This window comes from Bombus impatiens, unplaced genomic scaffold, assembly GCF_000188095.3.
Source record: "Bombus impatiens unplaced genomic scaffold, BIMP_2.2 scf_0019, whole genome shotgun sequence".
In the NCBI taxonomy this organism is placed as follows: Eukaryota; Metazoa; Arthropoda; class Insecta; order Hymenoptera; family Apidae; genus Bombus; species Bombus impatiens.
In genome coordinates, this window is record NT_176438.1 from 682,545 (window position 1) to 695,698 (window position 13,154).

Here is a 13,154-nt window from a genome sequence, read left to right on the forward strand (position 1 = left end):
ATATATATATGCCAAAATCCCGATAATAATCCAACTTCCTCATATTTTCCTTCATTTGAGTTATTCGAAATTTTCACCTTCGTCACAATATTCCTTGTCTAATATTTTCATCGTTGAAGTGATAATTATTTTCGTGTTAAGATAACTGGAACATAAATTAATTTTCTTACAATGTCTTTGAAATGTTAATGATACGTTATTTAGTATATTATCTATACACGAGTCAATCTAGAGTCTAACCTTACAGAAATAGAGATATTCATCATCACAAATATTCACTGCGAAAATGACTTTTTGATCAATTAGGGAAAAACAATTATTGGAAAACTAATATATTGTGTAAAATGGCTAGGAGAATCATTTTATAAAAAAGAGCTCTAACCTCACCGTTTCTGAATAAGAGTAATTTAGACGTACAAAATATTGTATATCATAATGTGAAGCTGGTTATCTCTGAATTGTTTCTTAATGCACGCGAGTAAAAGGTGCAGAGAGCCAAGAAATCTCTTCCTAGAGAGGGTATCTAAAACAAACCCAAAGAACATGGTTTTCGAATCTCAACGTATTTTACTTTTGAAGGATATTGTTACGCCATAAATAATAATATATATGCTATACTAATATAATAATATATATATATATATATAACGTTTGAATAGCGAAATATTTTCATCTTGTAATTACTTTACAATTTATAATTACGCACATATTAGGATGATGCACATTAAATGTCCATTCTCCAAAACCTCATTATTGACTATAACGAGAATGAACAAAATATTAATGTGATGAACATTTTTGGAAACATGAATTTTGCATTTATGAAAGATGATCGTATTTCAATGAAACTACGTTTGCTTAAAACTTTAAGTTGCTTTTCTGACAATCCATTTGTAACATTCTGATTAATTGACTTTATGACTCTGCTACGCCTTAAGATTACAATTCACATCGACAGCCCCTACGTCAATGCGTTAGATCGTAACACAAATGATCAAATCGCAAAAGCTACTGACTTACATTGACCTTTGTTACGATGATCGCAATTCGGCATAAATTACCATAAATTCACGGTGATCCACGTTTAAAAACACATTGCTTGCGACTCATGCGATTAATGGTATTTGCTAATCTCAAGACTCAAATCGTCGAAAGTAGCCCCAGAAGTACGTATACATAAAAATATATATATATACTCCAAAAGGCCTCACCAACATTTAAACGGTTCCGGATCGTCTGCTCTCTCTCCGGTAAATTCGGTGAACGTAAATTGTCCTTTGCACTTCTTCAACGGTGAGTTACGACATAGCGCCCGTGGCCGTTTATCATTTCTATATTTTTGTCCCTGAACTCCTTCAATTAGCTTGTCTTGATTAGCTTAGAAAACTAAAAAAATGTAGAAAAAATGTACTTTTACTCCATGGTATCAAAGGAAATGAGATAGTTATGTATGTTATATTAGCCACTACCACTTGGAAAGAACTTGAGAGAAATTATTTAAAATAATGTTACCCCATACTAAGAATAAAAGTGATTTCTTCGTAATTAGAGATATAGAATGAATTTCGAGGTCACATCATGGTAAAAATTTACATGAAACCTACGTATAAATACAGTAATACTGATGAGACTTTTTAGAAAAAATCTGATTAAAATCAGCCAAGGATATGTAATTGGTTAAACATCTTGATTATGAATCACAGTTTAACCAATAGTATTTTTTTCTGTTTAACCAACAATGTTTTTGCACAATGCATGAATGTATAGTTATAATGAGTATTTTTTCCTTCTCTCAGTAACTTCGGTATTGTTCCGAGTTTATTGTAGCATTGTGTATCGGAACGAGTGTATCATATCCTTGCTTTATTTTATTGCACGTTACCGTATATTAATATTAATTTCTATTATTTAGGAGATGAAACAAATTCTCGCTGTATGTCTCCTATTGACAGTGGCCAATGCTAATGTTTTCCGGGAAAATCATGGAAGGCCCTTGAATAGATTTTTCCACCCGGAACGCTGGTTTCCATCACAGGAGCATCAATTTGAATCACCAGGACATTCATTTCCTATACCAGAACGTTTATTTCCTACACCAGGACACTCACTTCCAACACCGGCATACATGCAAGTCTCATCAGACCAGTCACCACTCCATAAACAATTAGAAAAACTCTTTCCACACAAAGTTAACCAACAGAATAAGGCCTCAGAATCTTGTACTGCTGTGAGGATTTGTCATAATCCGTTAACAGGCGAAATCGTAAGTTACTTAGTACAACATCAATGACAGAAGTTCTTGGAAAATGTTATACATATACATTTCATATATGAATAAGTTAAATGATATGTAATTTCATTAGTGATAAGTTAGATCTTTATATTAAAGTAAATATTTTAATTTTCAAATAATCATTTGCAGATCATTACTGAATTTGATGGAATACAGCCAATAAGTAATGAAAATCTTGGTTGTACAAGTGCCAATAAGAAATATTCTGATAACGTAAATTCTAACAATAAAAATCTTGATAGTAATGGAAATGTTAAGGGGAAACTCAGAACAACTATGCCAATACTTACTACTACTTCACAACCTCAAACCAGTGAATCTCCTCATAACTATGGAGAAGGAATTATTGACATTCGAATGGGCTACTAAATACTAAAAAGTAAAAAAAGGAAAAAGAAAAGTAATATTTTCATTAAGTTTAAAAAGTAATGTATTTATTAAGTTTTATGATACATTGAACATGTACACATTAATAATATTCGAAATAAAAATAGATGCATCTGATGATTTGTTGTATTTCTATCTCGTTTGTATATTACCTCTACCTCTTCCACTATCAACAGTCATTAATGTATAAAAATGCAAAATTATCAAATATTAGACAATTCCAAATAAAATTTCAACAATTGTTAACAAAAATGTTCAATTTCAATCAAATATCAGAATACAACTTTTGTATAATAGAACTTAAATGTACTTATATCATTCTTTTAAGTTTTACAAATATTTAACACATGAAAAAAAAATTATAATGTAGCTACACAAAATTAATCCTTTTCCGAAGAGAAATCCTATATATACCTTACATATCGCTTAATCAAATCTTGTTATATTGTTTACTCGTTTCTATAAAGTAAATAAGAAGTATTTAATATCAATAAAGCTACATTTTAATTGTAAATCATTAAACTAACATCTTACCTGTATTAATTGATTATTATCATCACTGTAATTGTATTGTGTATTTAAGAAAACAATATCAGCATTTATCTTTATATTGGGATCCTTTTCTTCTATGTATTTCATAGTTTTCTTAGCAACTGCTTGAACTGCTGCAGCATTTAATGAATAATCGTCACTCGTTAATGGGCATATACCTCTGGTAATCAAATATTTCTATTAATTAATAGGGTCTAAATTAAACAACTTCTATGTGATGCATACTTGTGAAAATGCTCATATCCAGTAATTTCTTCATCACAGAGATAACACATCATACAGCCACAAACACAAGTGATTTTATTGCATCCATCCTCCTTAAAATATGGACGGCTACATCTGTGACATCTATGTACAAGTGCTTCTGTCATTTTCTCTTCCAAAAACAAACGTGCTTTCTCAGTCTTTTCTTCATAGCATTTAAGCGGTATATGATTTACCTCTTTACATAATCTATTTCAAAATATAACAGTGCATAATAATGGTAGAAATGAAGAATTTTCTCATAACATAAATTTGGTGAGTATAATTATTGTATCTTTTTAAATCGAACTTACCTACACGATTCTTTCATACATTCGGGATTAAGACATTTAAAAACATTATCTTTTAAGGGAGGTATAGATGCAAATTGACAAAATGGACATGAAACTAAACCTAGGATTCCAGCAGACATTACTTCTCTTTCTTGCTTCTTACGAACAAATGTACTAAATTCCATCGGTGTTAATACTTTCTGAAGAGTCGAAAGTCTAAATTCTCCATCACAATCTACAAAACATGGAACATGCCCATTTCCCTGTGCAATTTGTGTTTGAGTTCCACGTACAATGCACAAGTTGCAAAATATGTGGCCATCATCACATGTTGAACATTTAGATGGTATACATTCAACAAAACAGCACTGACATGTTAAAAGTTCATTTCTTTTCTAGTAAACAAATAAGAAAATGATATTATTTTCTTTTCAGTGTATAACATTTTTTTAGCGTGTATTATAATATAATAACTTACTTGTAACTCCTCAAATTCTTCATCTTCTCTTTTTTTTAATTCTTTTTGATATTCTGTAATACGATTTTTATGTTTTATAAATGCACATTCATGCAATAAAAGAATATCATCTGATAGAGTTTTTTCCCACATGGTTGTATAGTTTGTTTTTTTATCTGGTTTCATATTCTCTAAAGCGTTTGCAGTTATAGTCAAGTGATAATTATGCTGTTGATACACATTCATTAAAGTTTCCACCTATAAATTTCAAATAATGCTTTATATATCGCAAGTGACATATTATATTTTAACATACATACCTCAAATTTATTAAAATGATATTTCAAAAATTCAAGTGCGTCAGGATTGTATCCATGCTTTCTTTTTGAATTTTCAAAATATGTATGTGGAGATGGATACATTTCTAAAAACTGTTTCACATCAAATTCATGAATGTATAGCATTTGCTGTTCTGTAATACGCATTCGTCTTATTTTTTCATCTACTGTTAGATAAGTAGGACATTTACATTGATCTTCTATGAACTGGTCTAATTTAGCAGGATCATTGGCTGTTTGTACTATAACTTTTTTTAAATATGCAGGGTCTGCATTAGGAAAAACTCCTTTTAAATAATTATGTTTTTCATCTATATCATAATCTTTTTCCTGATTTATTTTGCTATTTATTTCAACAGGACATACTTGTCTATCTTCTACTATGATATTAATTAACTCCTCAAACTGTTTATCTAAACTAAGATCTGTATTTGAATATCTTCCACATAGTTTCTTAATATAATTTTTATCTAAATCAGGAAATATAAATTCTAATCTTTTATCCAGTTGCATCCTTAGGGGTATTCTAGTATTTTCTATATCAATATCTTTTTTGCTCTCACTAGTTTTCTTCAAAAACTTGATATCTTTTTTTCTAGTACCTCCAAAAACATGTTTGGTATTTTGTATAGAATAAATTCCAGTAGAAGTTGATGGTTTCACTTCTATGTTTTTAAGTGAATCTTGTGATTTTGTTACTACAACTGATACATCACTTGTTGCAGTATCATACAATGTGCTTTTGGAACATGGTGATATATTAGGCGATGTATTTTTAGGTGAAATTATTGTCCTAATAACATTTCTTTTATTATTAAATGATGAATCACCAGAATTTATTCTGTAAGGTCTTATATTACCTAAATCAACATTTGATATTTCTAACATTTTTGTTGGATTTTTTAATTGTTTCTGTTTATATATGGCAGATAATTTCTGTTTCTTAATGTTTTCCTTATTACTCAAATATTGCATATAATTATGTAATATTTGTCCATAATTCTTGCTATTATTCCCTTTATACCTTGTTTGTAGAACAGTCTCCTTACTTTTGGTATTTGAATTATTCGATGAATATTGCATGCTTAATAGGTCACTTGTTTGTTTCATAGAACTAGTTCTTTTTCTCCCATGAACATGTTTTTGCTGTGTTGATAAACCATTGTGACAAAATATCTGTTTGCATTTGACAGAATTGTCATCTACGAATTCCATATTACAAGAAATTTTTATTGCTGGCCTTTCCGTTGGTAATAAATCCCATAAACTAAGTTCTATATAATTTTCTGCATAACGATTTTTATATAAAATTCCAAACACACGATCATATTCATATATTGGCAGAAGTGTACATATTTGATGAGCTTTCTCTTTTATTTTTGTAATCTGGTAATCGTTAGAGTCACTTAATGATGTATTGCTCAAAGATTCTATAGATTTTGTTTTATATATATCACTTTGAGATAATGAAATTATATCTGTCTGCTTTTGAGACTTGTGAATAAAATCTAAATTATTATTTGAGTCATTATTATTACTCTCCAAACTTTCTCTACTGGACATAGCACATGTGTTATGATTGTTATCAGTTTTACATGTATCCATATGTAATTCCACATTAGTTAATATTGAAAATAATGGATACATATAACTTTCAGGACTTGTTTCTTCTGAGCTACTATTCATATGATTGTAATCTAAATCAAACTGATTTGAAAATATATTTGAATTGAACATTATCCATTCATCTACATCCATTTTTCTTTGGTAACTTTAGATTTGAATACTTCTATAACATACATATAATAAGGATATTTTTAAAAATTCGTTTCAACTTTTCAATAATCTTTGTCCTAAATCTTTCTGTCTTATAAAGTAAAGATGCCTTTTTAACATCAGCAATACTTACATACTTACAAGATACTTACATTTAATACTTACAAGATATTAAACAATAAAAATTATAATATATATATATATATATATATATATATATATACAAGCAAACTTAAACTTTTATTAGAGAAGAAATTTTCTCTTTTAGATAGTTATACTTTCTACTTTGTTCAAATATGTAATAATATAACAATTGTTGTTACAATAACTTACAAAAATCGAAATGTGAATAGTTGATGATACTTCTCTTAAAACAAGGGATCACTAACTAGAAGGCTTCTTTTGTCTTACAAACTACAAAATATTGAGATTACTAAACATGTAATAATGGGATTCCCGCAATGTATTTATCGATATCTGAATCGATCGAGCTTATAGTATTTTTTTAAAAGACTTTATTTATTACATATACATATATCATACAAACAAAATGTTTTCGTAGAAATACACTGTAATGTTCTATATCAATATACATACATAAATATATTCTTTTATATAAACTGAACAAAGACCAATTGCATATCCACAATCGAATTCAGAACTACCAATATATGGAACACTAATATAATATAGAAAGTTGGTATCATAGGTAAATTAAACTGAACTAATGATTACGTATAATAAATGATAATTATATAATTTTATTCTCATATATGTCGTCAATAACATGATTCTGAGCAACTTTTTCCTATATATACCGCTATATAACCGCTGCTTGGCGTTAGTTTCCGAGATATTCATGAACTTTTACTACTTTTTATATTTGAGTTAACTTTATATATGAGCATGATGATATTACTATACGTATGTTCGTTGTTCTCGCAAAGCTAAACTAATCATACTTGAGTTCCTTTCTTGTCTTTCTGTATTTACGAATTGAACCGTGAGACGTATGAACGCATCGTAATACGAATCCCTGCACGAACATATCTATGTATCATATCATCATGTTAGTACATGAAGTTAACCCAAGTATACAATCTCTACTATGTTAGGAAGGAAAGAGGAAGGAAAGGAAAGGAAAAGAAAAAAGAAGGAAAAGCGTGTTTCGTTTGAAGCCTCTTAGTAAGCATAAGTAATCTCGTCCGTCAGTCAAGGAGTAAAAGACTTCTGAACAAGGCCGTTTATTAGACCGGTTAGACGTTGGAATTTGGAATAACTATGATTAGTAAAATAAAGAGAGAAGAGTAAGGTGAAGACTGAAGTAGAGTGGAGACTTTCGAGATTTGTGTGTTTGATGTGCATCCCTCTGGTGGCGAGTATTGGAGGGCCGTCATAACATTAATACATACGTGACCGCACCCGTTTTATGTGGTTATGTGTGGTGATTCATAGATATCGTATGTAAAATTTATTGAATTCCTCAGGTAAAAAATATAATACAAAATGACAGAAGTTCATAACTTAGGTGTTGACGCTATCAGCTGTCATGCTTGGAATAAAGACAAAAAAGGTTTGACATTTGTTTGACGCGTACAGTACCTTTGCCAATCAATGATCAGAGTTAATATATTTTTTACAGAAGTGGCCATTTGTCCAAATAACAATGAGATCCAAGTTTACAAACGCACGTCGAGTGGTTGGAAATTGTTACAGAATCTACAGGAACATGATATGCATGTTATGGGTATTGATTGGGCACCAAATACCAATCGAATAGTAACATGCTCCGCAGATAAGAATGCATACGTTTGGACACAGGAAGGGGATGGAAAGTGGAATCCTGCATGGGTACTTTTAAGAATAAATCGTGCAGCAACATGTGTAAAGTGGTCACCATTAGGTATGAGCCAGCTGAAGTGTGGTTGATTTGGGTTTGAATAAATGTAAGCTGAAAAATTGCTTGCTTCCTTCTCTGTAGAAAATAAATTTGCTGTTGGATCTGGAGGTAGAGTAATAGCTGTTTGTTATTTTGTTTCTGAAAACAATTGGTGGCAGTGTAAGCATATAAAACGCCCATTAAGGTCTACTGTAACTACAGTCGATTGGCACCCAGATAATAAAGTTTTGGTTGCTGGATCCACTGATTATAAAGTTCGTGTATTTAGTGCATTTATTAGTGACATGGAAGATGCACCTGGTAATGGTCCATGGGGTCACAGTAATACTTTAGGAACATTACTTGCCGAATTCCAGAATACTCCCAATGGAGGTAGAGAAGTGTTCCTTTTATTACAATGCTAATAGAAATCTTATTGTCATATTTATTAATCATTTCCTTTCTATTTATACTCAGGAGGTTGGATACACTCTGTTGCATTTAGTCCTTGTGGCAATAAAATTTGTTGGGTAGCACACAATTCATCAATTTGCATTGCAGATGCTACTAAAGGAAATGCTGTTATACGATTGTATACAGAGCATTTGCCATTTTTATGTTGTGTTTGGATGGGGTCCAATTCCATTATCGCTGTGGTATTTATTTATATTTTCAACTGCGATAATTTTCATTGTAAATATATGACTCACAAACTAAATAATTCCTTTAGGGTCATAGTTGTATGCCTATGCTGTATTCTATAGACGATAATGGTCAACTATATTTTGTATCAAAATTAGACAATACACAGAAAAAGGAGGCTGCTGGTTTGTCCGCTATGCGTAAATTTCAATCGTTAGATCGCCAAGCGAGAACCGACACGAACGATAATGCCTTAGACAGTATACATCAAAATACTATCAACTGTGTGCGCAAAGTATCAGATAATGAATTTAGTACGAGCGGTTTAGATGGTCAATTGGTAGTTTGGGATCTCAAGGTAAATCTTATCTCTATACAATTTCTTTCACATACAATATAATCAATACAAGTATACTAACAATTTAATTTCTAATTTAGCTTCTGGAGAATTCTATTGCTGGTCTCAAGATAGCATAAGTAAAATCTTTTTTTATATCAAAGAAAGACGGAAGATGTTACATCAATTGAAAAGATGTATAAATGTTAAATCTGAAACGAAACGAAAGAAAATATACAATTTCTCATTAATACTTCAATTATATCAATTACTCCTATACAAAATACATTATATTTTTAGCTAAACATTTGTCGATATGTGTAGATAAATTAATATGATTCCCTTGCCTTGTGATCCATAACTTTAATTTAAACTTAAAATTTTAAAGCGTCAAATCGCATTTGCTAAATTCCTCTACCTCCTCCTTACGTCATCCTACACACTGTTGCGATCAATGCAATGCTCATCTCGGATCGTCGACTGGTTTGCATAGTTTCAGGCGACCCGATAAGTACGTTGGTTCACTGTTTGTCAGGCGTAAAAGGTTGGTTCGCGCCTGGAAACCACACGGTCTCGTGCGGCTCGAGTGGGGGGCAGCCGGACAAGTTCAGCGCGAATATCGATTCAGTCTCGCACAAACCACCCCCATGTACCGTGCTCGTTGCAGCAGCTCCACCTTCTAACTTTGTTTTTCGCTCGGTATCATGACTGGTACATAAACAGAGAAGGAAAGAAAGAGAAGCACCGCGGTGTAAAGGCTGTGTGCATAGTCCACATCGTGCTCTACGAACGGGAAACGGATATAGTGGCGCGTTCAATTATTTCGACAACTATTGTGGGGATGTATTAGACGCGAATAAACCAGATCATCGTCGATAGAAATGTCTGTGCCGATGATGCTTATCGATTCGACAGCTAGTGTTGAAGAGGCATTCCATCATTTGTACACTTTTTAGTGAAGTGGTCAAGTTTATTACATAAACTCAAATCGTGATTAAGGAACGTGATATTTTGTTCGTTTTATACGAAGAATATTAGTCGTCGAACGTATACTTATATCATATCGTAACGTATCTTCGTCATTATCTATCTTTTCCACTTCTTTTTCTTCGTTCTGAACTATCGTCCCCTTTCGTTTTTGTGACATATAAATCTTTCGTCAAACGGTTCACGCGACTGTCACGAGCTGTCGATTAAAATAGATCTTTCCAGCAAAACGTTCCGTCATCGATTCGCCGCATGCGACGAGCTATCTCGAAGGGTTGCGTTTCGTTCTCCTTGGCTACGCGCGCTGATACACCTGATAAATTTAGAAAGCTGTTGAACGTTATGATCGAACAACTTTCATGGAATTAACGATTGACCTTATGTGCTGGAGGAACCCGTTATTGTCGTGAAAGCAGCTGGACGTTGCAAGCGCAAAAAGAAGAACCGAAACGCAGGAAAAAACAGGAGAGTGGTAGAGGAACCGTGTAAAACTCGAAGATTGAGTTTTGTTTCCGTGGCTGTCGAATATGAAACGTTGCAACCACGGTCACACGCGTCCCTACTTGTCTTGACTACAAGTCGTGGCTGAGCAAAGGGAGTGCGCCTCCGCTTCTTGAGAGATGTCTTCGATATCAGCGCAGGGGGTCGTCGAAAGAGCCAGCGCCGAGTTGACCAAAAGAATCAACGGTCTGGGGCTAAGAGCGTCTAAACATCATGGTTGGTGAATTAATTAACATTATTTTTTTTTCTTGTAGTACGATATAGGACTTGAAGATATTAGAGGAATCATACCTCGCATATGTATTTAAGGAATTTGGAAAAATGGACTGATCGAAAAGATTAAGGAATTACCGAGTATTCAAATGCGATTTTTTTTTCAACCGAGTCGATCTGAAATTCTTAAAAGTATTTGTTAACGTTGAAATATATGAATTTTTAATACATTATCAAGAAATGAGAAATACGATCAAAAACATTCTTTTGTGATTTTCATCTTTAAAATTATTAACGTTCTGTATCTTTTATTTTGAAAATTATTAACGTTTCTACTAGATACACAATTCAATATGGTATTTACCAAGCCTTCAAGCTATTGAATAACTTGCTGAGCAATAAATTCATTCGAGTAAGGACGATCCTCTAATTATTTCAAGCACCTTGTAACTTATTTTATCCTTCATGTGAATGGTTCGAAAATAATTTTAAATCGATACCTAATTTGGAATTGTCTAGCTTCGACCTAACTTAAACATATAACTCATAATCGTCGATTCTTTTAAAGAGAGCTTCGACAGGATGTTATTACCAATTAATTTTCCTTCTCTTCCTGTCCTTTTTATTCATTGTTTCATCGTGCTGGAATCTTAAACAGTCGCCGAAGCGGGGCGATCGACGAATTTGGCCAGCCATTATTGCGTAATCACAAATACCAATTGATTTCTGTTAAACCGCAACCCCGAACCGCTCCTTGGACAATGTTTCTTAATTCTGCGTTGTACAACATTACCCGGTGCATCGTATGCTCGGTGCTGTCCCGACGATTTTCCTCCGGAACGTTCGTTAAAGCGGCCACCAAGTGGTTTTAGTCGCAATCTGAACTGCAATGGAATCGATAGCATTCGTCCTCATGCACGTGGAAACGTAGTACTTAGCCATCTCGTAATCTTTTACCTTGCATTCTATTTTCCATTTGTTTGAAAATCTGGGAAAGATATACATACATACAATCTTTTCAATGTAACTTATACCTTTATAACGTTATATCTTTTATGTACTTTTTATGGATGACTTGAGGTTTAATTTTGAATCTCATTTAGAGGTTAACTTTATGATACTTATATCTAATATGTAGTATCTAAAACTAGAGCTTAAATTTTAATAAGACGTTGTTAGGCCTCGTGTATCGTTGAAAAATATGGCAAAGATGTTGGACCATTGTCAGCTGAAATATGTATTTAACTGTAACTTATCCTGGTTTCCTATCGTTCGTATATGAATGTTAACCATCTCAACTATAGTCATACTAATATAATTTCATTTACTAACAGAAGTATATTTCTAAGAAGTATTACTCTCGAGTATTAGTCTTTTCTATTGAGTTCTAGTAGGATACGGATATCTGATACATTTGTTTATCTTAGATATACATTTAATATCAATTTGCAAAAACTGTTGAAATTAATAATGGCTAGTTAATAATGAAACATTCTAGGTATATACGTACTGTGTATGTAGTGTATTATATTGTGCAAAGAGTATATTTATAATATACTTTTAATTAAAAAATAAACTATTATATAAATAATATAAAAGTATATATGATATATACAAGACATATAAAGATATATAGAAGAGGTTAAGATGACTGCACTGAATATCATGGTTTATTAATATAATGAATACTTAACTGTTTAAATAATTTTGCAATCTCTGTGAAATACATATTTACATTAAATATCTTGTAGCATCCATATACACTTGCTAATTTGTTCCAAACTTTATCAATACAATTGTCATAATCACGCCTTGTTACAATACTAATGACATTTCGAAATGTTTCGTATAACATATAACATACCCATAAAATGTTTCCACAGATATCCGCTCAATTCGTTTGATTTCGTGCGCTACTGTAGAGGCAATAATAATGCAGTCATAAATGATCAGGCATTGTATGTTTTGAACGTGACACCTGAATTTATTTCAACCGTTGTTAATTGTGGTTAATTGTTAGCCCGAGAACATCGTATCGATTGACATGACTAGGTCGACGATTCACGGACCGGAAATATCGGTGAATCGACGATTTGTCGTGTCTGACGAGCACGAGAGCCCGAGCATCGGGTTTGCTTGAATGGGAATCCGGCAGACAAAAGGCAGCGTACGCATGCCGGTTTTCATATGGCCGAGAAGTCGCGACAGAGCAAGAGATTTATTTTAACGCGTAAAATAGGTAATCACCGTGGCGGC

At 32.3% G+C, this 13,154-nt stretch overlaps 4 protein-coding genes across 7 annotated transcripts in view; 3 read left to right on the top strand and 1 right to left on the bottom strand.

Moving 5' to 3' along the window:
* The first annotated feature begins 1,016 nt into the window (after window positions 1-1,016).
* On the top strand, window positions 1,017-2,797 carry LOC100747709. The gene is made up of 3 exons (XM_003484651.4): window positions 1,017-1,166; window positions 1,913-2,263; window positions 2,423-2,797. The coding sequence occupies exons 2-3, from the start codon at window positions 1,916-1,918 to the stop codon at window positions 2,660-2,662; spliced, it is 588 nt and encodes a 195-aa protein (XP_003484699.1). The 5' UTR covers window positions 1,017-1,166; window positions 1,913-1,915; the 3' UTR covers window positions 2,663-2,797.
* LOC100747951 lies at window positions 2,715-7,279 on the bottom strand. 2 transcript variants are annotated; one of them, XM_003484653.4, is made up of 7 exons: window positions 6,673-7,279; window positions 4,546-6,352; window positions 4,247-4,483; window positions 3,790-4,163; window positions 3,458-3,685; window positions 3,215-3,392; window positions 2,715-3,139 (listed from the first exon to the last, which is right to left on the bottom strand). In XM_003484653.4, the coding sequence occupies exons 2-7, from the start codon at window positions 6,319-6,321 to the stop codon at window positions 3,107-3,109; spliced, it is 2,826 nt and encodes a 941-aa protein (XP_003484701.2). In that variant the 5' UTR covers window positions 6,322-6,352; window positions 6,673-7,279; the 3' UTR covers window positions 2,715-3,106. The 2 variants fall into 2 exon arrangements, 1 of the variants encoding a protein (XP_003484701.2); XR_004461190.1 differs by lacking the exon at window positions 6,673-7,279 and having other exon boundaries at window positions 3,215-3,345; window positions 4,546-6,425.
* Window positions 7,280-7,420: 141 nt separating this feature from the next.
* LOC100746760 (actin-related protein 2/3 complex subunit 1A-A) lies at window positions 7,421-9,450 on the top strand. 3 transcript variants are annotated; one of them, XM_024365860.2, is made up of 8 exons: window positions 7,421-7,524; window positions 7,591-7,799; window positions 7,868-7,912; window positions 7,982-8,242; window positions 8,321-8,611; window positions 8,696-8,874; window positions 8,949-9,218; window positions 9,299-9,450. In XM_024365860.2, exons 2-8 carry the CDS (start codon window positions 7,769-7,771, stop codon window positions 9,335-9,337), a joined length of 1,116 nt encoding a protein of 371 aa, XP_024221628.1. In that variant the 5' UTR covers window positions 7,421-7,524; window positions 7,591-7,768; the 3' UTR covers window positions 9,338-9,450. The 3 variants fall into 3 exon arrangements, with proteins under 3 accessions (XP_024221628.1, XP_003484611.1, XP_012238455.1); XM_003484563.4 differs by having other exon boundaries at window positions 7,460-7,912; XM_012383032.3 differs by having other exon boundaries at window positions 7,480-7,912; window positions 7,962-8,242.
* Window positions 9,451-9,800: 350 nt separating this feature from the next.
* The window catches only part of LOC100746877 (F-box/LRR-repeat protein 16), a 15,979-nt gene continuing 12,625 nt past the window's right edge, over window positions 9,801-13,154 (top strand). The window contains exon 1 of the mRNA XM_033319490.1: window positions 9,801-10,901. Coding sequence (XP_033175381.1) covers window positions 10,805-10,901 — 97 coding nt within the window. The 5' untranslated portion in view covers window positions 9,801-10,804. The remainder of the gene's footprint in view (window positions 10,902-13,154) is intronic.

Coding starts and splice junctions, on each gene's coding strand:
- LOC100747709 (XM_003484651.4), top strand. CDS start 1,916: ATGAAACAAATTCTCGCTGTATGTCTCCTATTGACAGTGGCCAATGCT. Junction 2,264..2,422: donor ATCCGTTAACAGGCGAAATC/GTAAGTTACTTA, acceptor AATCATTTGCAG/ATCATTACTGAATTTGATGG.
- LOC100747951 (XM_003484653.4), bottom strand. CDS start 6,321: ATGGATGTAGATGAATGGATAATGTTCAATTCAAATATATTTTCAAAT. Junction 4,164..4,246: donor AAGAATTTGAGGAGTTACAA/GTAAGTTATTAT, acceptor TTTGTTTACTAG/AAAAGAAATGAACTTTTAAC. Junction 3,393..3,457: donor GGATATGAGCATTTTCACAA/GTATGCATCACA, acceptor TTTGATTACCAG/AGGTATATGCCCATTAACGA.
- LOC100746760 (XM_024365860.2), top strand. CDS start 7,769: ATGTGGTTATGTGTGGTGATTCATAGATATC. Junction 7,913..7,981: donor TTGGAATAAAGACAAAAAAG/GTTTGACATTTG, acceptor TATTTTTTACAG/AAGTGGCCATTTGTCCAAAT. Junction 8,612..8,695: donor CCAGAATACTCCCAATGGAG/GTAGAGAAGTGT, acceptor ATTTATACTCAG/GAGGTTGGATACACTCTGTT.